Source organism: Pelodiscus sinensis, chromosome 16 (assembly GCF_049634645.1).
Source record: "Pelodiscus sinensis isolate JC-2024 chromosome 16, ASM4963464v1, whole genome shotgun sequence".
Classification (NCBI taxonomy): Eukaryota; Metazoa; Chordata; order Testudines; family Trionychidae; genus Pelodiscus; species Pelodiscus sinensis.
Genome location: NC_134726.1, coordinates 31,778,732 through 31,804,591, shown reverse-complemented (window position 1 = coordinate 31,804,591; position 25,860 = coordinate 31,778,732). Strand labels below are relative to the sequence as shown.

General features: G+C 42.6%; 1 protein-coding gene across 2 annotated transcripts in view; it reads left to right on the top strand.

Moving 5' to 3' along the window:
- The first annotated feature begins 284 nt into the window (after positions 1 to 284).
- Positions 285 to 25,860, top strand: part of SMURF1 (SMAD specific E3 ubiquitin protein ligase 1) — a 71,089-nt gene continuing 45,513 nt past the window's right edge. The window contains exon 1 of one of the 2 annotated variants that reach the window (XM_075899677.1): positions 285 to 493. In XM_075899677.1, coding sequence (XP_075755792.1) covers positions 439 to 493 — 55 coding nt within the window. In that variant the 5' untranslated portion in view covers positions 285 to 438. The remainder of the gene's footprint in view (positions 494 to 25,860) is intronic. The other variant, XM_075899676.1, reaches the window with a different exon arrangement.

Genomic DNA, 25,860 nt, shown 5'->3' with positions numbered 1-25,860 from the left:
GCAGCGCAGGCCTCAGTTTCCCTGTGGCCACCCTGAAGTTTCATCCCGGGGAAGAACCAACCTGCTCGCCTCTGGCTGCACTATTCATGCCCTCCGCGAGGGGGCGCTGCCCGTCCCGGGCCGGGCGCCGCCCGGCGACCTCCCCAAGATGGCGGCGGACTCAGGCCGCCGCGCTTTGCGTCACGCCGTCTTCTCGCGCAGGGAGGCGCGAGCCTGCGGTTGGGGGCGGCGCGTGCGCGCAGTCCTCGTCCGGGTCGGGCTGGGCGTCGAGCTCGCGAGCGGCGGCGGCTGAGACGCTGTGGCGGGGCCGCTGTGTGGGGCGGCGGCAGGAGCGGGGCAGCCCAGGCCGGGGCGGGGAGGGGCAGGGCCCGGATGGGGGTGACTGTGGAGGGCGGCTGATTTCTCTCCCCTCCCCCCCGCCCTTCTTCGCGGGGAGCGATGTCGAATCCAGGGACCCGAAGAAACGGCTCCAGCATCAAAATCCGGCTCACAGGTAGCGGAGGGGGGCGGGGCTTTCCCCCCGCGCGCGCCCACGCCTGGGCGGGGGGGGGGGGGGGGGTTGAGGCGCTGCGCACGGCAGAGAGGGGCTGGGTGGGCACGAGAGAGGGGCCAGGCCCCCCGCCCCCTGCGGGGTGCGCGGGACCGGTGGGGAGCGCAGGGGCGGGGGGGGGGGGCGTAGGATCTGGGGGGCTGGCCAAGGGTCGGCGCTCCTGGGGGCGGGGGCCCGGAAGGAGATGGGGATCAGAGCCCGAGGGGGGGGCTGGGTTTGTCTCCCTTCCCTAGTGGGGGGGCGGGGAGAGTGTTTGGGGGCTCGGTGGGGGCTCCCAACTCCGCAGCCCATGGGAGGCTCCGCCAAGGTGATTCTCTTCTCGGGCTGCAGCTGGGACCGAGGTCCTGGGGGCGCGAGGCTGTAGAGGGTCTTCTGCCTTCCCCCAGGGGGAAACATTGCGGCTGGGTTAAAGGCTTTTATCTCTGTGGTGTCGTTTTTGAGGAGGCTGCAGCTTGTTGAAATCCACAGTAATTCTAGGGGCTGAGTTAGAGAGAGCTGGGTAAAGTTGAGAATTTTTCTTTCCTTTTTCTCTTCCGCTTTATTTCTATCCAGACCCTGTTTCTTAGCAATCGTCCTTCAATTCTCACCACTTCCTCCTGCAGATTTCCTTACCCCACAATCTAGCATTTGTATTTCTTAAGCTTCTTTCTCCTGTTCCTGTTGTTTTTTTTTCCCAGTTGGGGTTGTCAAATGGGTGGTACATGAAGTCAGAAGTCCAGACACCACTGAACTGCTTTTTTGGCATTTTTCTTAAATCAGCTTTACGTGTCTCCCATTGTGTTTTGCATTTGCACGTTATTGGTCCCTTAACCCATGCATATGAGTGTCCTGGTGTATGCATGCCATAGGGCAATGGACAGCTCCTGCTAGGGAGTATCCCTCTTTGGCAGTCTCCAAATGTCCTGCCCGTTCATAGCATCTTTCCTCTCCGCTCCCCCCTTAAAAAAGTCTGGTTTTGCTAGATCTATTTAGAGAATTTATGTTTTCTGCATGTCAGTTTTTCTAGTGGTAAATCTGTCCCTGTCTTAATAGTTTATATTTTGTTAGCCCTGATTAATAATGAATTTGCTTTTTTCTGCAATGGCAAGGTTCACTTGCTGGAAAATATACATAAGGAAATAAATCAACTACCTGTTTGATCTCTTTCAGGCACTGTCATCTAATGTGCTTTCCTTAAGTAAATCACATAGTGCACTTTAAAATTTGTTTGGTCACAAGATGTGGTGGGTATATTATACCCTTACACGTTAAATATTGTTATACCCTTAAGGAGCTGAATTAAATATTTTATAAAGGCATTGGCATCTTTTCTTTAAGAGAAATATGTGATTTCTATTTCTAAAATTACATCATGACCTACTGATGAATAAGGTCTAGTCCAGGTTGTGAAAGGCAACAGGTGTATCCACTATAGGCTCTCTTAGACTGAAACAACCATAATGCTATTGTACTGCATGAATTTAACATAATTTTTTTTGCTGGGATATAAAATATCATAGATTGATAAGAATATAGCACTAGGTAAATTTTAATGATAAACCTAATTTGGTTCTTAGTTACAATGCAATCAATCATAAAAACCTGCAGTCAGCCAGCATTAAAACTCATTTTCTTTTATAAAGTGCAGAGAGGGGATGTAAAAAGATGAAAAAAAAAACCCCCACAAAATGTGTGACAGATCAAAATTCTATTGGTTACACGGTTAACCATGGAGTAACTGGCTCCTAGCCCCACAGCACAGTGGGCCCAGCCAGACCCACTCCAGCTCAGCTAGGCACCAGTTAACGGGTTACTGGCCAGCATCACCCAATAATTACTGCATTCCAAAGGATAATTCTTACTGGGTAACTGGTTACCCATGTATGTCCCTAGTGCAGAGCTAGCTGATCTCAAATAATAATTCTAGGAAACAGGGTGATCAAATATATGTTTCAGAGGGGAAATATATATAGTTTAGGGGTTTTTTTGGATCTCCTCTCCTAGTAGTTTAGAATTTAGGCTTTGTGAGTTTTTTAAGAAAGATAAAATAAGCTTTCATGAAACTAAAGAAAAGTTTAAAATGTTTAAAATACATAAGTATTTGATAGTTTTATATGTGTATATGATAAATACATGCTCACAGATTTATTAATGATTGTTTCTAAAAACAAATGTGGAATATTTCTATTGATTTCAGAAGGAGCTGAGGATTGTTGTGTAAGACACACAATACTGTCCATAATCTCAGTAAAAATTATTCTGAGCAGATATTATGAATTTTGCATTTTTTAAACAAATACTGTATCAAGTAGCTTGTAACTTGCATGAATTGACCTTCATAATTCAAAGCATTTGGAGGGATGCTACATGTTTTGTTAATAGAATAACTTCTGTGACTTGTTTGAGTGTAAAACCCTTTAAACTATATGGAGGGAATTTCCCACCTGGTCAATAATACTTTCAGTTTTATTAATAAATAACCCAGACAGTGGGTTAAAATGTGTGGGTTTTATTCTAAAAATTACTTTTGGAGCTTTGTCTCTTCAGTACTATTAACAAACATGTTACTACTTGTTTCATTTGAAACTTGTTTGTGGATGCATCAGATTTGAATAACTATAACTATAGCTATTATGCCTTTTGTTACTATATTCTACTTTGTTGTTGAGATACTTGAGCTGAATCAAAACAAAAAGGACATCTGTTTACATCATGTTGCTTTGTGACTTGCAATTTGTTTTCCTATGATTATGAACTACTGTTTTGTTTTACATCAACTGAAAATTACTATGTAAACACCTCTTTCGTAGAAGATGCCTTCAAGGATCACTTCATAAATGAAATGTGAACCTTGGTAGACTCCTTCATGTGATTAAAGAAATGAACTTTGTTCTTGTACACACACAAATACTTGCAGTAACAGAAACATTTTATTTTTATTTATTTGAGGTTCTAGACACTTTGACAGTGATTAAAAATACAAAAGCTTGTGGACAGGATCAAATTCTGTGAGCACTGCCACAATACTATGAGGGATGTAAAAAGTGTAAACAAATATTAACCATGTAACTGATTAAAATTCTATCAGTTACACAGTTAACTGTGGGGCTCAACTGCTGATTGTCCATCTACATCCCTAAATACTATCCAAAGAATTGCAAATCCCTCCCCTTCATTTAAACAAAACACCAATCCACAGAGTAGAATAATGACCCCACCTTTTAAAGATATCAAGCACTCTGATCCCCCCTCATACTCTAGCCTTCCCCCAAGCCTGAGCAAATAAGGTCTTGCTTCTTGTGGAAGTTCTCATGGAGGTAAGGCATGCACAGGTTTTTACCTTCATGTTGTCCTTTCATTTTCAGAGCAACTCTGGACAAAAGTGTGAAAATGTGTATAGTAGTGCTATCAGTGGTAATGTAAGAGCAAAAGATCTCTCTCAACAAAACAAAAGCTAGTGCAGCAAAGTGCTGAATGGGTTGTGCTAAAGATCAGATTTTCAGAAGGGGATTGCATTCTGAAGACTAGGGGACGGGAGAGGACAGAGCATGGGCAGAAAGGATAATAGCCTCCACTGGTATTACAGTGTATAGCAAAACCATCTCTGAAGAGATGATTTTCCCCAGGGCAGCTTTGGTTTGCATTGGGGAGGTGCAGCTGCAGCAAGCTGGTAGCTTTTCTATGGGGCTGTGTGTGTGGGGTGGGGGGGAATGTACTCTGGACTTCCACCAGCCTGGAGCTCCTCTGGCTGAGGGGGAGACACTCTGTGCCTCTCTGGATAGAAAGGTCTGGGGCCTCTGGTTGGGGAGGGGGCATAGGCAGAAGGGGTCCTACTGTTTCTTGGTTTAGGATTTCAAGGTTGATTGTAGATGCTTTGGTGCCAGTATAGGGAGTTGAGAAGCAATAAAGAAAGAAAGGGTAGTTAATAGACCTATGGATCGATCCGCTCTGGGGAAAGGGATTCATGCATAAGAATCTAAGTGAAAGAAAATGCAAGGATATTTATGAGATGAATGGACAAATTAGTAGCAGAGGTCATTCTGATTGACAGAAAAGAAAGAGAGCTAGAATGGAGAGGAGCAGTGTGATAAAACTTGAATGGATAAATTGGAAATGACAGTGTTGAGAAGGGCCTTGAAAGTAACTTGATTTCATGGATGTGGAGAGCCCTTGAAACAAAGGGGCAGTGCCGCACAGCTGATCCCAGGCTTAGCTTTGCACGGAGCCTGGGTCAGCTGGGGAGTCCCAAGCTGCCCCCAGACTCCCTGCGGTGCTGTCCCTTTGAAATGCTGCAGCAGCGTTTCAAAGCGGAAGTGCTAGGTGGAGCCCAGGCTCCCTTGGGGCACTGCTACTTTGAAGTACCCCCTTCTTTGCCCCCTTGCTGCCTCTATCTGCCCTGTCGACTGGCCGATAAGCATTTGCTAGTCAACATCCCTAGTTCCAAGTAAAATATTTTACTTATATTTTAGGTAGACTACTCTTACAATTAGTAAAAAAGACAAAATTGAAAAGCACTTATCACAAATGTATTATATTGTCTTGCTTTGGCGTCATTATTAATGTAATATTGCTTGCAGCAAAGTTAACAGACTGATCAATAGCAACACTGAGATTGGTGACCTTTTGTCTCATTTTCAGAAATGTTGAATAGAACTACATGTCTGTCTCTGTTTATCAGAAGTATTAAGTACTTAATACATTGTAGATAGCTGTTTTTCCTCACATTTTCATACAAAATGTAGTGTATTGGTTGTAGAAAAGTATTGTCCTGGTACTGGTATGACTGTTATGATCCAGGGGTGAAAATTGAAATGGCTGGTTAATAAGCTCAGTATGTTACACCCTGTGGATAAGGAAATGATTTGGTTGTACACAGTATGGTGATAGGGAAGGGCACAGAATACCAGTTGAATCAGTGCAAACTCTGGATAATAGCATGGGATTTCATCAAATTATGTGACAAAAACTTTCTTACTTTATTTTTACCTCAGTTTCTGTCCTATAATGATTATCCAAGGTGCCACAAGACTACTCATTCTTTACCACAGACGCTCTTCAGGAAGTCAGGTGGCTTTGTGGTTGGAGAACTGGACTGAATTCAGTTCTGGCTTTACCACAACTTCCTCTGTGACCTTGAACAAGTCACTTAATCTCTGTACAGTGCAGAGAATACTACTGAGAGGATAAATTCATGTGTGTGTGAAACACTCATAGTATGGTGATATGGAAGGAGAGGCATATAACTAGAGAGAAAAACTCAATTTTTTTGTTTGGTTAAGAATCTAAAATGTAGCCTTTGTAATAGGCCAGCTGGTATCTTAATTGAGCTACCAGGGTGGGAATCCTGAAAACACCCTTTTCCTATGGGCAGGCTGGTGGGTAACACATTTCTTTTTTTCCGACATGCAAGTCTAAATCATCCCCAAATCATTGTTCTGCTGGAAGGAAATTAAATCTTCCTCAAAGAGTTTGCTTCAGCATCCCCCTCGGGTGGGGGAAGTAGGAATAAAGTCGCTGTTGTTCCTAACTCAAAACTTTCTTTTCTCAAACTCGGACTCTTCATATAAAGAGTGTAATTTGGAATACTGTTGTAGAATTATTTAGTTACTACTTTTTCTTTTTTTTATCCACCAGACTCAGAAATATTCTTTTTTCACCCATTCCTTTCATTGGTCTTTCATCTTGTATTTAAGTATTTCTAAAATCTCTCTCTCCCTACATACATACATATCTAAGTTTTTCCTGATGCATAACAGAATGATATCATACTCTTACGCTCTAGAGAAGGAGGGTCAGGTAAGCATAGCGACCACAGGATGCAGCCCGCTAGTTGTTCTAAATACCTTTTTTTGTCTCTGCAAAGAAGTTAAACTATTACTGAAAAATTGGTTCAGCAGTGAACCACTATTGAAATGGCTTACATGGAGCAGATAAAACATCATCATTATTTCAGATACAGAGACTGAGAGATTTGGTAATTTAGTCATGTTTTCTGAAACAGCATTAAAGATTATGTATTTGTACATAAATCACTTTCATTTCTGATTTTGGGTGGAGTGGGACATTCTTCTGAAAACTATTTTGTAGTAATTTCAATTTTATAGTATAGAGGGGACTAAGTTTTATTCTCTGCCCCATTTATACAAGGAAATTGACAAATTTAACTGTTGTATGTGAATCAAGTTTTCAGCATAGAGTGATGGTGGTTCTAAATAGCATACTGAACTTGGTACTAGGGATGTGAAGGACTAGTCGACATCTTAGTCTATAGAGGCAGCAAGTGGGGGGAGAAGAGGAGGGGATACTCCAAAGTGGCAGCGCCGCTTGAAGCCTGGAGCCAGACCTCGGGCTCTATGTGGCGCTGCTGCGTTGAAATGCTGCGTGCAGCCTGGGGCCAGCTGGGGTGTCCCGAGGCTGCATGCGGTGTTTCAAAATGGCAGCACACAAGGAGCTCTGGATTAGCTAGGGACTCCCTTGCTGACCCCGGGCTGCATGCGGTGCTGCTGCTTTGAAATGCCATGGGGAGCCCAGTGTTAGACTGCATGTGGCGTTTCAAAGCGGCAGCACCATGCGGAGCCCAGGATCCACACCGTGCTTTTGCCTTTGAAGTGTAGCAACTGCCCTAGGGCTGCAAAATGCATCGACTATTCAATTAGTCAACATTTAACATCCTTACTTGGTACTAGGTGCTTCACAGAATACAAAGGCAAACTCTGCCCCAGAGAAATTACAATATGCAGTTTAGCCTGGACTTGGATCCTGATTCAGTATGGCACTTAAGCATGTATTTTACCCTTAAGTACATAAGTAATCGCTCTCTCAAGTGGGAAAACTCATGGGCCTAAAGTTAAACATATAAATCCTTTGCGGGATGGGGGCCACAGTAATTGGGGCTGACTAGCAAAGATGGGAATAGAAGAAGGATGAAGGCTATACCAGTTCAATAACGTGGTTAATTTAGGCATGTGCATATCATGTAGTTCATTTAACATTCCTGGGTATAAAAATAAATCAGATGAAAATATAAAATAGTGAGTTCTCTTCTCTTTCTTTGCTGAATATGGTTCTCAACAATGGTTCCATTGGAACCAATACTCTAAATATTTTAAGTACTCCTGTAGACTGGACAAAATTCTGGAATGCTGCTGAAAACTTTTGTCTGTACTAGCACTTTAACCATATGCAATTTTCATCTTGGGGGAACGGAGGACTTTTCTTAGCAACAGTCCAGCTTCCTAATATGGACAAGGCAACTGCTATTTTGCTGATGATGATCGTTTGTCTCTTTTTAGGCTGGTAATTAAACTTTATAGAAGACTAGAAGATGTACCTGGTGTTGCTTGAGTTTGCCTTAATTCAAGTAAAATGGAAATGTACATGCTTCATTTCAATTATTGCTTTGGGGCAGGGCTGGGTATGAGGGACTCAGTATGCAGGCTGCCACAGGGAGAGAGAACTACCCCAGCCCTTTTTCACCACAGCAGATTGGTGCCAGGTGAGAAAAGCCTCTCCAAGGCCACTACAGCTCCAGTGGGCACAATGGGGAGAGGAGTATATGTCCCCTGGCTGGGGGCAGGTCCAGGTTAATCTGCCTACGGCACTCACCAACCAGAATGAGGAATGCAGCAAACTGTGGACTTTCTCCTCATGCCCTGATGAAGGGGAACAGCCAGCAGTGTTTCTATACAAATCGGGGTGGAAGGCTTGGGGCTGAGGTAGTGCCCCATTTTACCTTCCCGGTGAATCTCTCTCTCTCCTGTATGATTTTATGAAAAGCAATCCCATTTCAGGCACGTACCATTTATCTGGCACAACCAAATCCTTACCTTGCTTTATCTTATGGTAAGAGGAAACTGTGTACTGAATTTGGCAGTCCTAACTCTTACTGTTTAGGAGTTCTTGAACAAATGGGCAGACAGATGGACACATTGTCTAAAATATAGAATAGATTGGTCCAGAATGTCTCTTGGGCTATGTCTACGCTGCAGCACCATTTCAGATTACCGGAGGTATCCTGAAATAGCTATTACATGTCTTTTGAGAATACCCATTATTTCAAAATATCATGGGCTCACTGTTGCGACATCCTTGTAAACTACATTCCACAAAGAGTAAGGAACATTTCAAAATAGCAATTGATTGTATAGACAGTGCCAAATTTCAGAATAAGATATTTTGAAATTGACTCGAAAATAAGCTACGAAGCTCAAATTGCATAGCTTATTTCAAGCTACAAGTGCAGTGTAGACGTACGCTTACTGATAAACACATTTATTCTTGTAGATAGAATTTAGACTAGAGTTTGATGTGAATTGTTGTGGTCTGCACTGTGGTCTTTCTGAAAATTTTCCATAGTTGTTTGACACCTTCCCCTGCACTAACAATGATGAGTGCTAGTGTTGACTGAGAACCAGCTTTTTTGCTGCCATGTTATCTAAACTTATTTAGAACAGAGTGTAGAAGACACATTGTTAAAGACACGGTCTCATATTAGTGTTCCCGCTGTTGCTAGTATTGATAGTTGGTGGAAGATTTTCACCAGTGAATCTGATAGAAAAAACTTGAATGTAAAAAATTTAATTATACTCGAGCTTTCCTTTTTAGAAAGGAAAAGCTGCTATTCCATAAACCTGTTTTGTAGAGTATATGTTTGTATATTGCAATTCAAGACAGTTTGATAAACGAAAATTATAATAGGATGTTAGTAATTTCTGAATGAGAAATCAGGGAATATGTTCTGCCTCTTATGTCCCCATAATTTCTTTGAGTAGACCTCAAAGACAACATTTTGAATCTCCTCCACTCTTCTGTGGGGTGTATGTGAGTTATTCTTGTCTTTAGAGACACATCCTGGGGATATTTTTTGGATGTCTTACATTTGGATGTCTTGCATTCATCGCTCTAACTTGAGGTTTATATAGCAAAGTAGGGCTGTATTCTGTGAAGAAAAAAATCACAAAGGGGTATAAATAGCTTGTTGCCTTCCTCTTCAGCAAATGATTTTTGTCAAGTTAAAGGCCAAAATTCAGACTGGCTTGTTGTCAAGGTCACTGTAAGCAAAGGAGACAAAAATCCCTACGGCCAACTAACTCAGAATATAATTGGGTAGAGTAGGCTGAGCAAGATTAAAACAAAAAAGCAAGAGGTTTTTTTTTAAAGATGTTAAATTTGTGTAGTAATGCAGTTTAACAAACTTAAGTATTTAATTGGAGAGTTTATCCATCTGTAGGTAAACCAATCAGCTGTTTCAGAATAATGTTAAAATAATGCCTACTGAATGAGTATGTGGTGATGCAAGCTAGGGATGTTAAATTTAGATTAATTGGGTAATCGAATAGTCAATGCAATTTGCATCGACTATTAAATTAGTAAGGGCGCCTCTGACTTTTAAACGTTGTAACAGCCCCAAGGACTCAAGCAGTCTCCTGCGACCCTGTGCTCCCCATGGCGTTTCAAAGTGGCAGCACTGCATGGAGCCTGGGATCAGCAGGAGCCCCCAGCTGACCCTCGGTTCCACGTGGTGCTGCTGCTTTGAAACGCTGTGTGCAGCCCCCAGCTGGCCCCAGGCTGCATACAATGTTTCAAAGTGGCAGCGACGCATGGAGCCCAGGGTCTGGTACTGCGGCTTTGAAGCACTCCCTGCTCTTCCCCTCCCCTGTCTAATAGAGGCAGTAAAGATGGGAAGTGACTAGTCCACTAGTGTGTCAACTATCCGGTAAGCATTTGCTTATCGAATAGTAAACTAGATGTTCACATCGCTACTGCAAGCTACTCCAGTAATTCCAGCTGTGTTCACCTTCACTGCAGCTGAAAGGAATTTTAATTGGCCGAGGAATGTCTGTAACATCATGTATCAGTGAACACAAACTGTTTAGGCTGGCTGTGGCATGATGAAACAATTTAAATGTTTTAAGATCATGTATTTGACTCTTGCTTTTGCAATGTAAGCTAGGCACATATATTATAATAAGTTTTTTATTTTATTCTTTAATTTTAATACCCAATAGTGTGCTATAAACAATACAAGTTTAAAGGAACACTGTCAGTTTGAAATTTTCAATTTTAAAAATGATTTCAGATATAGTATGTGTCATTAAGTTTCCTTGCCAGTGTTTATGGTCTTACTCCTATTTACCAAATTTTTAGATTTTTTCTTCCTCCTCTCAAAGCAAAAGATCTACGTAAACAAGGGAGACTGACTCTGCAGGAGAATGAAATGTACAAAAAGTAATCTGAAAAGTGAAAGATAATGTTCCCTAACCTTTAGCTCTTACCAGTAATACTAGGTTAAATCACAATGAATGATTTAAAAAAAAAAAAACTTTATAGCAAAATTTACACACACACACACACACACACACACACACACACACACACACACACTATTTGGCATCTTTCAATAAGGGGGGGTTATTGTACTCAGAGAAAAGTATAGAATGTTCTTTGTGCTTTTTGTATCATTGTGCTTCAGTCTTCTACATCTGATTATAGTTTCACTCAGATTATTAGATTAAAATAAATGCAGCACTGATCTGAAGCTTGTTCAGCATACTACTATCTGAAAATTTGCATCTCTTGTTTCCTTTACTAAATGGCAAGATAAATCCGCTTATGTTGATGAAAGAGGCAATACATTTTGTTTGAATAGTAAACTTTTGGTCTTCAGTGTGTGGAGTATATTACAATAAATCTCCAGACTTGATCAGTCTCTTTAAGATCTAGATAAAGAAATAAATCATAGAATCATAGAATAATAGGACTGGAAGGGACCTCAAGAGGTCATCGAGTCCAGCCCCCCGCCCTCAAGGCAGGACCAAACTCCGTCTACACCATCCCTGACAGATGTCTATCCAACCTGTTCTTAAATATCTCCAGAGAGGGAGATTCTACCACCTCCCTTGGCAATTTATTCCAATATTTGACCACCCTGACAGTTAGGAATTTTTTCCTAATGTCCAATCTAAACCTCCCCTGCTGCACTTTAAGCCCATTACTCCTTGTCCTGTCCTCAGAAACCAAGAGGAACAAATTTTCTCCTTCCTCCTTGTGACACCCTTTTAGATATTTGAAAATCGCTATCATGTCCCCCCTTAATCTTCTTTTTTCCAAACTAAACAAGCCCAGTTCATGAAGCCTGGCTTCATAGGTCATGTTCTCTAAACCTTTAATCATTCTTGTCGCTCTTCTCTGCACCCTTTCCAATTTCTCCACATCTTTCTTGAAATGTGGCGCCCAGAACTGGACACAGTACTCCAGCTGAGGCCTAACTAGTGCAGAGTAGAGCGGCAGAATGACTTCACGAGTTTTGCTTACAACACACCTGTTGATACAACCTAGAATCATATTTGCTTTTTTTGCAACAGCATCACACTGTTGACTCATATTCAACTTGTGGTCCACTATGACCCCTAGATCCCTTTCTGCCATGCTCCTTCCTAGACAGTCGCTTCCCATCTTGTATGTATGGAACTGATTGTTCCTTCCTAAGTGGAGCACTTTGCATTTCTCTTTATTAAACCTCATCCTGTTTACCTCTGACCATTTCTCTAACTTGCTAAGGTCATTTTGAATTATGTCCCTATCCTCCAAAGAAGTCGCAACCCCACCCAGTTTGGTATCATCTGCAAATGTAATGTATATTAGACAGCTGGCATTTGATTCACTTTGTACTCAAATTGACTGTTAATATAAAGCTGAATTGATGTTTTTACAGATGTTGAATGATGCCTGGCTTGCATCCAGTGTATGTGCCATGCTCATAATGATGGTGGGCTGAAAACTCTGTCCCTTTGATCAATATTATAATATCTATTACTAACCCAATAGCAAATACTACCCAAAAAGCTTGTGCTACATTTATTAAAGTCAATATCAGTTTTATAGGCATAATCAGAAATGTTCAGTAGTAGTTAATCCAGCTATGTAATTTATTTGCTTTACAGTGATCAGTGTACTTTGGGTTGAAACTTCCGTTTGCTTCTCAGCCCAAAGGTAATCATTATGGGAAAATTTGGTAAATGTAGAGAGTTTGAATGTCTCTGGTCCAGGACTCTTTGCCAAACCACGGATGTTGCTGGACCAGAGAGCCCTGACTCGGGCTCACAGAGCCCCAGCAGCCCCAGGGCTAGCCATGGAGCCCCAGTAATCTGCTGACAGACTTTCGGAAAGCCTGAAGTCCATCAGCATCGAGGTCGAACTCCACTGGTCTGGCAAACTCCCTCCCTTAGGACCGATCAGATCCCAAGGGTGCCAGACCAGTGAAGTTCAACCTACATTTGTTTAAGTTTTCATATTCAAAAGCACTCTGAAAATGAAAATATTTATTAAAAGATTAATGTACACATGCATCCTGTGTAGTGAAATAGGCATTCTGTGTAGTGATGTAGACATTTAACAAGTCATTTAAAGCGGTATGGTAATATATATGGTTAGGGATATCAAGGTGTAGATGACTACACAATTAACCAATAAGCCTAAGCTTATTGGTTAATCCTGTCGACTACATACATGAGTTGGAGGCAGCAATATGGGGGGAGCAGGAGTAGGTGCCCTGAGGAACTGGCTTTAAATGCTGGCTCCCCATGAACAGTGGATCCGCCTCTCCTCTCCCCCACACACTACTGCCTCTGATACAGAGGCAGCAGCATGGAGGTTGAAGGAGTCAGTCAGGAGCCAATATGCTCTGTGGACTCGCCTGTCTGCTTCCCCCTCCTCCGCTGCCTCCTACAGATATCATACAGAGTGTGTGGGGGCAGGAGCTGGTGCTGGGGGGAGCATCTCTATCAGAGGCAGCAGCATGGGCGAGAGGGCATGGGAAGCTGCTGTGGAGCAGCCTCTGGCCACGGGGGGTACGAGTTACCCGTGGACAGACACTGTTCCAGCATCCCATGGAGCAGTCTCTGTCTGTGATGAGCCTGGGCAACCACAGACAGAGGCTGCTCGACAGCATCAGTCCCTCTCCTTGGGGTGCCCGAGCTGACTGTGGCTGCTGTCATCCTGCGCTGCTGCCTCTAGATTAGAGGCAGCAGCAGGGGGGTGGCAGATGGGACCTCACGGACCTGCTCCCACCTGCCACCCCCTGCTGCTGCCTCTGATAGATTAACCGATAAGCTGATAGAGAGGCATCAGTGCAGGGTGGCAGGAGGCTCCCGGTAATGGGGCTGGGAATGCACTGGCTGCTGGCCCCACTTCCGGGGACTGTTGAATTGGAGTGTAACCACTAAAATTTCATGTGGTTACATGGCTATTCAGTAACACGCTATCTAACATCCCTTAATGCAGTCAAATTAATGTTACATTAAGAAGCTTGTTTTTCATTTTTTTAACTTCAAGATTAAATTTAAAACCTGAATGTTGTAGCAACATAATACTTTTTATTTAAGTATTCTTTCAATCTGTGTTTTATGGTATATGTGTGCACGCGTGCACATATATTGGGGTAACATAGTCATTTGTTGTAATTCTCCTGTCTCCATCTGCTGGTAGTCACATTCTTGCCTCATCTATTGCAGTACTTTTGGAAACAAAATGAATATGTAAATATGTAAAAACTCTTCATTTTTTAGTTTGAAAATTAAATGCCTCTCAGAGGCCTTCCTTCAATACCAAAGATCCACCTACAGAGCAAGTTTTGCTTTCCCTGTAACTGGTTTGTTTGAAATTCACAGTATTGCAGTTAGGGATGTGAGCAAGTAGTCTAGTACTTGACTGTACTGTATCAGAAGCAGCAAGAGGAGGAGTGGGGAAACAGGAGTTGGTGCTGGGGGTCGCCTGTTTAAAAGCTGGTGCCCCCCAACATTGTCTTCATGGTACCGCCAATCCCGCTGCCTCTATCAGGGTGGGCCAGGTAGGAGAGGCTGCTTGCCTCTGTCTGTGGCGGGGCAAGGTCCATCATCAGCTCGTGTCCACGGGGGTCCCACTAACCAGCCCCTTTCTGCAGCTAGCTCTGGCTGCTGTGAACGGGGGCTGCTGGACCCAGCGTGAGTCTGGGGCCACTGTGCCTCTGCATTTTAAATGTAGTAAGAGCCACCTAGCACTTACATTTAAAATGCAGAGATGCAGCTGTCCCGGAGACAGCCTGGGCCAGGACTGCTCAATCCCGGCTCACGATGGCTCTGGGAGCTACCCCTGCTGCAGCTCTGCAGAGCAGCCCACTGTTCAACTAATCACGTAGTCGATACAAATTGACTACACGATTAGCTGAATAACTGCTGTTTAACATCTTTAGTTGCAGTTCCACCAAAGTGATTCTCATTCCTCTGACTCGTCTAGCCATAGCGTTTTGATATGCTTTAGTGGAAATTAAAAGTTATGAAACCACCCACCAAACTGAATTTGTAAAAACTTGCTTGGGAAAATAAGTGTTCTAAGTAGTCTGCAATCCAAAGCATTTCCTGTTCTGCATGCTTATCAAGCCATGAACTCTACTTCTAAGTTGAACTAGAGCAAATTTCAGAATTTATTCCTAGCTGATTGGGTATGGGGTAAAAAGGAAGGACTAAAACAATTTCAGATAAAGTACTATCACTTTTTTTAGTATTATTTCAAGCTGCTAAGTATACAGATGTATACAGAAAAAGCTTCAGATTTTTGGGAGACTGAAGGGAAGAATTGCTATTAATTTGGAAAGGGATAGAACGATGATATAAATGCAATTGGAATACTTGTTTTTGAGTTTGATTGATCAAAGACTCTATATGACAGATCAGCTTCACTCTACTAATTTGCATACCAAGTAAAACCAAAATGACTTGTTTCCTGGAATTTTTCTGCATTCATGCAGTTGTAAATCAGCAGGTAACAGTTAATTGTTAATAAGACAGTTATGCTTTCAGGTGCTTTTTACGCTTGTAGCAATGGAAAGACTTGTGTTGGAGGTCCCGCATCTTGTCATGGCTCTTTTTAGGTGTATGGAGTCTAGCTATAGGAGTCTGGAAAAAGTGGTGCAGAGAGTCAGTAGACGCTTTATTACAAGACTTTTGGACAGCATGACTAGTTCAGAGAACCAGTAGCTGATACCTGTCACTTTTATAGGGATTCATTAGGTCTGTACCAGTGGTGGGCAACCTCCAGCCTGTGGTCTACATGAGACCCATCAAGATTCTGTGTGTGGCCTGTGCACTCCCCCTAGCTCTCTTCCCCCACGCTCTCGCACTGGGAACTCTGTACTTAGCTTCTTCTCCCCCTCCCTCCGAGCACTTCTGGAACATTGTAAATTGGCTGATTTGTGCCCTATCCCTTCTAGAGCTTGAATGCCTCAAATTGGCTGGTTTGTGGTGTTCAAGCTCTGTGAGGGAAGGGGAAACGGGGACAGAGCGCAAATCAGATCATGCTGGGAGGGAAAGGGAGGAGAAGGACTAAGGCTTTTGGGGGAGGAGGGAAGAAAGAGGCTGCGGGGGAGGTTGATGAAAGGGGTGGGGTGGGGCGGGGCCTGGAGCAAAGGCAAAGGTTGAGCAGACCCTGGCAATATGAGAAGTGTTGTGCCTTTAAAGCAAGGACATTTGTGAGGTGTTTGCTGATTGCACACAGCAGTGTGAGAGCTGTGTACTCACTCTGCTGCTTTGTTACGTTTGCCAGTAGTTTAATTTGCCTCTAATAATGGATCACTTTGTGTTGAAAAGGCCTAATAAAGGAGAATCGTGCAATGTATTTAATCTTATTCTAGGGGTCATGGTTAATGTACATGCCCAATTTCAATATTGTGGCCCTCTGAGATAAGAGGACAACTCATGCGGCCCACTCTCTAGCCTTGGTGGCCCCTCACTGTTCTGTACAGTAGCAGTGAAAAGGCAGTTCTGGTCAGATTGCACTCTTCCTCAGTTTGGCAATGGTGTAAGCAAGAACAAAAGTGTTCTAGAACTATCTTTCTGCAAACTTTAGAGGGCAGCCTAAATGCTATGTTCACAACTGTAAAGGATAAAAACTTAATTATTTAAATGTAAGCTTTGATTTTGCAGAAATTGATAGCAGTCACTAGGAAAAATTCTGTTTACTTCAGGTGAACAGATTTGACATGGCATTTGACACTCCACTTTGTTGTCTTGGAAGACTATTATTTAATTTTTCTCACTACGTTCAAAGTGTGATTTTTTTTTTTTACATGTGCAAGAGCTCTACAAAGATCTCACTAGTTCACATTTGAAATAAAGCATACAGTTTCTACCATTCTGCAGGTAGTTTAGGATAGCTTGTGGTTTTTTAAGTTTCAGGGGGTAACCGTGTTGGTCTGTAACTCAGGCCTGGGCAAAATACAGACCACGGGCTGGCCCACCAAGCCCACCATGGGCTTTGGCCCACCAAAGCCATTGGATCCGGCCCGTGGACGCTGTGGGGAGCTGCTCCTTGATTGCCTCGCCCTACCCACATACTGGTCAGAATCACAGCTGCGGGGTGGTTTTTCTTTAAAAGCTTTTGAGCCCAGATAGGAGGAGGAAGGCTTCAAATGCTGTTTCTACCCCCAGCACAATCTCATTGGCTGGTTTCTGGCCAGAAACTGAATAACAGACCGCCATGAAGCAACATGCCCCTTCCCCTCCTGAGCTTATAGTTATTCACAGAGCACATGGCTGCATCCTGTGCTGGGGCAGGTCAGCCTCCTTGCCTGCCTGCCTGAGAAACTGCTGGGCTGCTGACTGGTAAATCTCATGGCCAGAGCCTACCTCTGGCACTGTAGCCCCTCCCTTCTCTGACCCTCTTACCCCCCCAGTACCCCAGTCTCCTGCCCCAGATCACAATCCCCTCCTGCCCTAGCTCACAACCAAAACCCTTGTACCCTAATCCACTGCACCCCCTCCTGTACCCCAATTCCCTGCCCTTGGTCACAACCCAACTGCTGCACCCCAGTTCTTTTACCCCAAGCTCCCTTCTGCACCTAACCTCCATCTCAGACACCACACCTCCATTAATATAATGGAAGAGTGCGGCCTTCGACCACTTTCTAAATTCTTAGAGTGGCTCCCCATCAAAAATTATTGCCCACCCTGCTATAACTGAAAAAACTTAAAAAACAATGAATAGTCCTGCAGCATCTTAGAGACCAACAAAAAATGTAGATGGTGGTATGAGCTTTAGTGGGCACAACCTACTTCTTCAGATTAATGGAATTAAGGAGTCCAGGGTACAAATAAAAACACTTGTAAAATGCAGAGCTGCAGTGGTGGTAGCGAGCACCAACCCCCTTATTGACTAATCGAGTTATTGATAGAAATTCCATCATCTACTTGACTAGCTAATTAACTGTTACTTAACATTCCTAACATGTACCCTGAAAGTCATATTTTAATACTTCTGCATATGAAAAAGTAAGCTAATAAATTAGTTTTGCAGTTAAAAATAATTATGGCATAGGTTGAAAAGATTTTGGCTAAAAAGCTTTGTATATATTACTATGAAAATCTATTGTTTACATCCTGACCTGGGTTGTCATTTTGTTTTTTGATTTTTTGTCAGTATTCCCTGTAAGCTGAGTGTTTTGGCGGCTGTCCAGGAGAGATTCATATGCCACCCAGCTTATTAGCAGTGCACCCAAAGCCTTCCACAGCTGGCAGCCTGTGTTTCTATTAGTGGTGCACATCTGTACATGCCTGCGTGCACATAATACAATTTATTTTGCACATGGATGGAAAAAATTAGAGGGAACATTGTTCTTTAGGTAAACGGTGTCTAGCATCTTTTGATGGAAAGTTTAGGCAATGACACTTTTCCTTTTTCCTTTTCCTTTTCCTTCTGCTTCTCTAAGGATTCTTCAGTCTTTCCAGATTCTATTCCAGTATGTATCCTATTAATTTTAAGTAGCATTTCACAGTTGGCTCATAAAAGAGAAGGACAGCCTAATGCTTATGGTCCAAAGGCTGATGTGAGATGGGTAAACTCTTTTGGTCTAAAGGCCACATCTTAGTATGGAAATTATATGGTGCGTCATGAATGCTCTCAAAATTCAGGGTTGGGATGCAGGAGGGAGGTGAGGGTTCTGACTGAGGGTGTAGGCTATGGTATGGGACCAGAAAAGAGAAGTTCAAAGTGTGGGAGGGTGTTCCAGGCTGGGACTGAAGGGTTCAGAGGATGAGAAAGGGCTCATGGCTGGGACATGGGATTGGGGTGTACAGGGGTGTGGGAATGAGGGCTCTGGCAGAGCATGCAGGCTCTGGGATTGAGCTGGAGGTTAGTAGTTTGGGTGTAAGTGGGTGTGCTGGACTGGGATCGAAGGATTTTGAGAGTGGGGGGGGAATCAGTGCTGGGGAAGGAGGTCGCGGGAGGGTGCAGGAGTACAGGATCTTTCGAAACGGGGCATTTGTCGAAAATGCCTCGTCTAAACTGCTGGTTTTTTAAAAAGCCCCATTTTTGAAAAAAGCAGCGGCCGCCATTATGCACATGAAGCATGGGATATTTAAATCCCGGCTTCATTTGCACTTTCGATGTGTGTAATTAATATCCCTCTGCCGACAGAGGGGTGTAGTTTAGACACACCCATATACATGAGCAGAGTGTGCCAAGGCAAGCCCCCGACTCTGCTCTTCTGCTGGAACATGGAGCAAGACAGGCTCTGAGCCCCACTAGTGGAAGCTCAGGGACCAAATTAAAAGGTCCGATGAGCTAGATGCAACCCACAGGCTGTAGTTTGCCCACCTCTTGATTACTGTAGATCTCTGTTGCCAAGGAATTGTCATGTTCTGCAGAGTATGAGCTGAAAACAAACTTAAATATTTAATATAGCGATGTGACATATAGAAGATGCAGATTGATATCATTCTGTATCCATTTCTGTAAATTGCTTGAGTTCACTAAATTCTCAAGCAGGTTGTGAGCAGAATAATAGGGATAAATATTTTTTACATACAAGAGACATAGTTTGTGTCAGTTCTGTAACGTTTATAGACAATGGGATAATCTTGATAATTCTTCTAAAATGAGAGCTGAGCAGGGATCTTTGTAGCTGCGCACATGGAATTCGTGATCTGCTTCTTATTCTGAATACAATGCTCTTATTCCCATTATATTTTGCTGTAGATTTGGTGTAACCAGTTTTTTTGTTTTAAGCCCTGGTGACTGTCAGTAGTGCTACACTGTATAAACAAGGACTATTGATCAAATTTGAAGTCATTAACTTGGCTGTTTAAATAGATGCTGTCCTATATAATTAGTAGAACAAGAGAGTAACACTGGCTGATACGGCTTTAATCTGAATAAAAACCTTCTTTTCACAAAGTCTTAATTGGGTACTATTCAGCTTTGTTTTGTTTTGTATATTTAGTTTGCACTGTAATTTTTTAAAAGTATTAAAACAATGTATTTAAAATAAAGCAAGGGTAATAGTTTTGTGCATGTAAATGAAGAATTGACGTGGTATTGATATGATGTGAGACTGTAAAGCGGGTGGGGAACCTTTTTTGCGTCAGGGGTCGCTAACCCACAGAGAAATCAGTCGGGAAGGGGCAGCTGGGGCTGAAGTGCCTGTGTGGGCTTCTCGATGATGAGGAGGAGCTCTGAGCTTCGGGGACTGGATCCAGGCAAGCCAGGGACCGCATCTGGACCCTGGGCCTTAGGTTCCCCAGCCCTGCTGTAAAGCTTTTGATGCTATTTGTAAAATCATTCATTGAGGAAATCATCACTAAGGTGTTCTGTGAGGTAAATGAGTAGTTAATTTCATGCTATCATAATTTTTTGGGTGGACAAATGAAAATATTTGGGGAAGAGTGGCTTATCACTTTCTGGCTCCAGATCCTTAGTCCTTCATCCAAAATTTATCAGCTTGCCACATCTGCCCACAAAACCTTGTTTGCACACAACTTACCTTTCACCTCTCCTTTTTTGAAAGGAATGAACATCATAGTTTTTATTTGTTATATTCAAATGTGGAAAAGAGATAATATTTACCAGTTGTAAGCTTTTTTTTCCAGTGGCTCTCTGTTTATGGTATGCTTGTCAGTCTTCTATAACATTTGTATTTCCTAGATACTGCTTAGCACAACTGAATGTGAAATCAGCTATACAAAGTATTTTTTGATACACATGTTGGATTCCTTGAATATCTATTACAAATGCGTGCTAGATATACTAGTGTAGTGTGAACAGCATTGGCAGAGAGTCGTGGTAATCTCATTAATATGTGTACAGTATGTTCCTGTAGACAGTCTAGTGTTCCTGAGTCACATTGTTGCTAGTCTCTAGAGAGTCTGCAAATTCAGCAGTAGGATGCATGCTTATCGATCCACGTTTCCTCAGGCACAAAAATAGTCACGTGTGTCTTCCACACCAGGAAATGCGTCTCACTTACTGTTAGGAAACCACACAAGCATTGATGCAACTTGGTTCATCAAGCATTTATATGATTTACCCTTTGGATGACTAATATGTGATTAGATAGATTGTAGAAAGTATATATGTATGCTTCCTCAGCATGAATACCGTAATTTTTGTTATCAAGAAAACACAATTTTCTGCGTGCAGACTACTACCTTATTCATATAATAGCTAAGTAAAAAAATTGCTTACTTCCAAGCCAGAAGTGTTTAAATGGTTTACCAAACATAGATACTTTTATATTAATCCATTGAAATGGCACTGTGTAGGGGTATTTCCTACAATGGGTTAGCTTCTGTCATCTAATAGAGAACAGTGATTTTTATGTTAGGGTTAATAGACTGCAAAAGGATCAGGAATCGAGAGAGAAATTAAAAATCTGTATTTCTTCTAAATTTATAAACAATTAGTTCCATATTTTCTGTGCATTTTCAATTCTAAGCAAGAAGGCCTAAGTGGAGGTCTTTAGAAAACTGCAGATAAGGGATGTAAAATCCCATATAAAAAGTTAACTGGTTAGACTTTACATTTACCGGATTAATCGGCATGCTGTGGTTGGGGGAGCCCAGCTGGGAAGGAAGAGCCCCTGACCTACAGCGCGACAGAGGTTGGGGACTGCTTCAGCCAGGCTGGGCCTGCTGGCATGAAGGCTGCTCCGGACTGGGCTGCCAGTTAACTGATTACCAGGGATGTTAAACGTCATGTAATAGTATAACTATGTAACCGCTGAAAATCTCAGCAGTTACATGGTTACCTGTGCTGTGGACTCTGCAGTACAAAGCTTAGTTTAGCTAAGGAGCTGGGCTTCTAGCCCTTGCCCACCTGGCTCTGCTAGCGAAGCCAGAAAAGCCCCCTCTCCAGGAGCAGAGCTGGCAGCCCTTGCTCATCTGGCTGTCCGGGAGGTGGCTTTGCTGAATGTAACTGACACCATTAACCAATAAACATCTGCTTATTGGTTAAACAGTTAGTCATTTACATTCAAACATCCCTACTGGCTTCCCTGTAAGCATCACCCAGTGAGGGTGATGTTTACTGGGTAACCGATTAACCCTTTACATCCCTACTGTAGACGTCCAAATAGTAATGGGCATACACATTTTAAGCACTTTGTACTGAACTACAGTAATTTGGACAGATAAATGGAGAGGAGTTATTATAGTTTGACAGTCAGAAATTCTGAAATTTCTACAGGTGAAACTTTTTAATGATTCAGTTATGAATAACTAGCTGGACTTACCCAGCGTTGCTCAGGAAACTGGAGGAACAAAATTTAGGAAAGGAGGGGACCCTGAGCCAGGGGACTCCCAGAGACACAGACCCTGGGGCCTGATGGCTCCTGGCCCACACCTGACCCTCTGAGAGCAGCAGGACCCTCCTCCCCCCAGGACCGAGCAGCCAGCCCCCAGGAGAACAGTACACAGTCATGCGGGCAATAGCAAGGGGACTTCTCTTTGCAAGGTTGGCTCAGGGATCCACCGCCCTGCCTTGGCAAGCAAAAGCTCAGCGCTCACGTCTAGCCCCAATGGCTGGAACCAGACACAGAAGAGCCCCACTGAGGCTGTGTCCAGACTCAAGGGTTTTTTCGAAAAAAGTAGCCTTTAAAAAAAAAACAAAAAAAAAACTTCACCTGCGTTTAGACTACAGCCGCATTCTTTCGAAATTAAATCGAAAGAACGCGGCTTTTCTTTTGATGGCGGAAAATCTCATTTCACGAGGAAGAACGCCTTTTTTCAAAAGTGCTCTTTCAAAAAAAGGCGTTCTTGAATGCAAACAGGGCTTTTTCGAAAGAGAGCATCCAGACTGCCTGGGTGCTCTTTCGAAAAAGCGGCTTGCTTTTTCGAAAGTACTGCTTGCAGTCTAGATGCTCTTTTTCAAAAGAGGCTTTTTCGAAAGTATCTTTCGAAAAAGCCTCTTTCGAAAGACGCTTGCAGTCTAGACATAGCCTCACAGTCTGAAGAGCAGCTGGCTGGCTTCACAGCAGTGTAACACATTGAGGGTTTAACCCAGCCCCTCCGCCCTGTGCTGCAGCAGGCACACAGATTCCTTCCACTTGGGGCTGCAGGTGCCACAGGGGGTAGGGCGGGATCCTGATTGGGCCCAAAAGTACCTTAAAACCTTCTCCTGGATGAAAGATTATCCCATGCAAAGTTTGGTTGCGGTAGCTCTTATGGTGTCCAAGTTATTAGCGCTCAAACTTACAAACATTCTCCTTTATATATTAGATATTCTAATTAAGAGGAGACTTTGTGTATTTAAAATTGGAGCTTGTGCCAAGAATCTCCTTACCTCCCCAGATTTGAGATATTATTCAACCTTATGCCTAAACTTCCAAACTTGAGTTCCTAACATTAAGCACCCAAATCAGTATTTTGGTGCTTAAGTAATTGGCCTAATGTGCCTGTAGCTTTTGTTGAAAAAGACAGGAATTAAAAGGGCCAGAAGTATTTCTGAAAATCAGAGCAATTACTTAAAAATAGGTTTTGATGTGTGACCTTAGACATGTGTGAAAATATAGGCCTTAGTCTTCAGATTTGGCTGTGCCTGTCCTATAATCTTCTGAGAATTGCTTAAGAAAATTATGCCTTGTTTGCTATTAGGATGTATGAAAATATTAACTGTGTAACTGATCAAAATTCTGTTGGTTACACGGTTGATTGCAGGGCTGCCGGTTTCAGCCTGACGCACCCTTGGCAGGGTGCTGCTCTGGCCAGGCCAGGCAGGGTTCACTGTACTGTGTCATGGGCAGGCCACTGCTCCAGTCGGTAAGGAGGATGCTTACTGGGTAACTGATTAACATCCCTATTTTGTATACCTGGTAAGAAGTAGCTGTAAAGGGGTGTTAAATACAAAAGCTGATTGATAGATGTTTGACCACTAATCTGATACTTTAGATTATAGCGCCAATATATAGAATTAGTGTTTTAATGCTGTATGCCTCTCTGTCTAGCTGCATAGGTAATGTGATTATAGAAGAGTATCACAGTTCCTAGATCCAGAACTAAATAGGGTTTGGCTATGTCCATTGCACAAATGGTTAAACTGTGGGCAACCACATATGGGAGGTTCCCAGAGGGAGCAATGATTGAAACTGGATTTCAGACACAGCTTCCTTCTTGATGTAGAAATGGTCAAATGTTGGTAATGAATGAAAATGGATTTCTCCATCTTTAGTACTTATTTTCCTACAAGAAGATATCCATATGATGTCTAGAATGACTTTAGGGTATTTGTGCTGCAATAACTTCATGTGACAAGCTCACTTTGCTTGGCTCTGTTTTAGAATAGGCTACATAGCAGAGAAGAAAATATATCCGTGCAAAGAAGTTGACCTTTCAGTATCAGCAGGAGCTGAAACTGTTCATCAGGATCTCATGTATAGTAACCAGCTGTGCATCAAAAAATATAATTATAGATTTTAGAATGATAGAAAAATCTTTTTAAACTAATCTAGCTAATAGGCAGATCTTCTACATGAAAGTCTTAAATGTGAAAAAGATTAACACCACCTTGATATGGTCCTAGGTTTAAAAAAAAAAATGTATTACTAATTTGGGGGAATTCTTTCTGTCAACTCAAAAATATTACAAGAATTTAAGGCTAACCTTTCATATAGTTGTGAAATGAAATTATATTAATAGGAAATAACTTAAATGTGTATCCAGTATGAATATTTTATCCATCATTAAAATTAACAGTACCCCTCTCTAGCTGTTACATTGTCTAAGCTGGGGTGGGCAATAATTTTTGCAGGAGGGCCACTTAACAAATTTTGGTAGATGGTCTCAGGCCATCTCCAACCTCCAGAAGGGGTGGGGCTGGGAAGTAGCCTCCCTTCAGAGTTGTCTGGGGCTGGAGGCTTTGAAGTAAAAATACAGCTATGAGCTTGAGGCTCCCAGCCCTGCTACTACTGTGTTGCCTGGCAGCTGCCCAGGGTTGCTGGTACTATTTAAAAGGTTCACTGCTCTAGGCCCTACTGGGGTAGAGCCGCAACCAGGAGCTGTGAGCCATTTAAATAGGCTCCTGCTGCCTGAGCCGCTGCCTGGAAATTCAGTAGCATGGGCAGCAGGATATAAGTAGAAAGCAATCAGAAACAGTCCATGGGCTGGATCAAAATGTTAGGTGGGCCGGATCTAGCTCCTGGGCCACATCTTGCCCAGCCCTGGTCTAAGCAGTAACAGTGTCTTGAAAACCAGCTATCAGAAACTGCACCTGGAAAAAAATTAGAAGGATGGGGGAAAGGGAATGCTTTGAAGAACTAGCCAGCCCCATGACATAACTCTCAGCTTTTGATGGTGGTATGTAGCTTTAGGTTCCTTTTGGATTCTTCAAGAACACTGGATTGCTAAAAATAACTTCTTCTGTCTTCCACTGTCTTTAGGAGTCAAACCTAATCATGGTCATCCACATATTTGTTACCCTTAGCTTGACTATGGCAACACACTGTTCGAAGGAATGAAAATAATATTGGTGAAAAAGCTCTAGCTAGTTTAACTAATGTCTGTCCACCTGCTGAGCAACACAGATCAATATGAATACATCACCCTTGTCTTTTGGACACCCTTAGCTTCCCATTGAATACACGTTTTAATGTCCTGATCTTGTTATTGATAACCTAGTGCCAGCCACTTGAAGGCTATCTCAAATTATCCCCCTTGTTGTTTTGCTTATGCAGACAGTTCTATCTATCGGGAGCAATGGAACTTTAGATAGCAAGGGTAAATTTTTTGGAAGCAGTTTTTCCTTGGCAGTGAGGCTCATAGCTTTGGAATTCTCCCTGTCACAAGAAATTGACACAATTAGTACATTTTGCTGGAAATGTGTAAGCCATCTTTTCACGATAGCTTTCTTACTAAAATATAAAATTCTCGTCAACTCTAGGAAATGGGGGGAAATCCCAGACCACCAGTTGCTTAAGGTACTCAATATCAAAATAGAAGTTGTAGTATTAATATCTACACATAAACTATAGGTTAATAAAAAGTAAAACATGGAATGTGGATTTCTTAAAAAGTACTTTAGCATGTATTTACTTA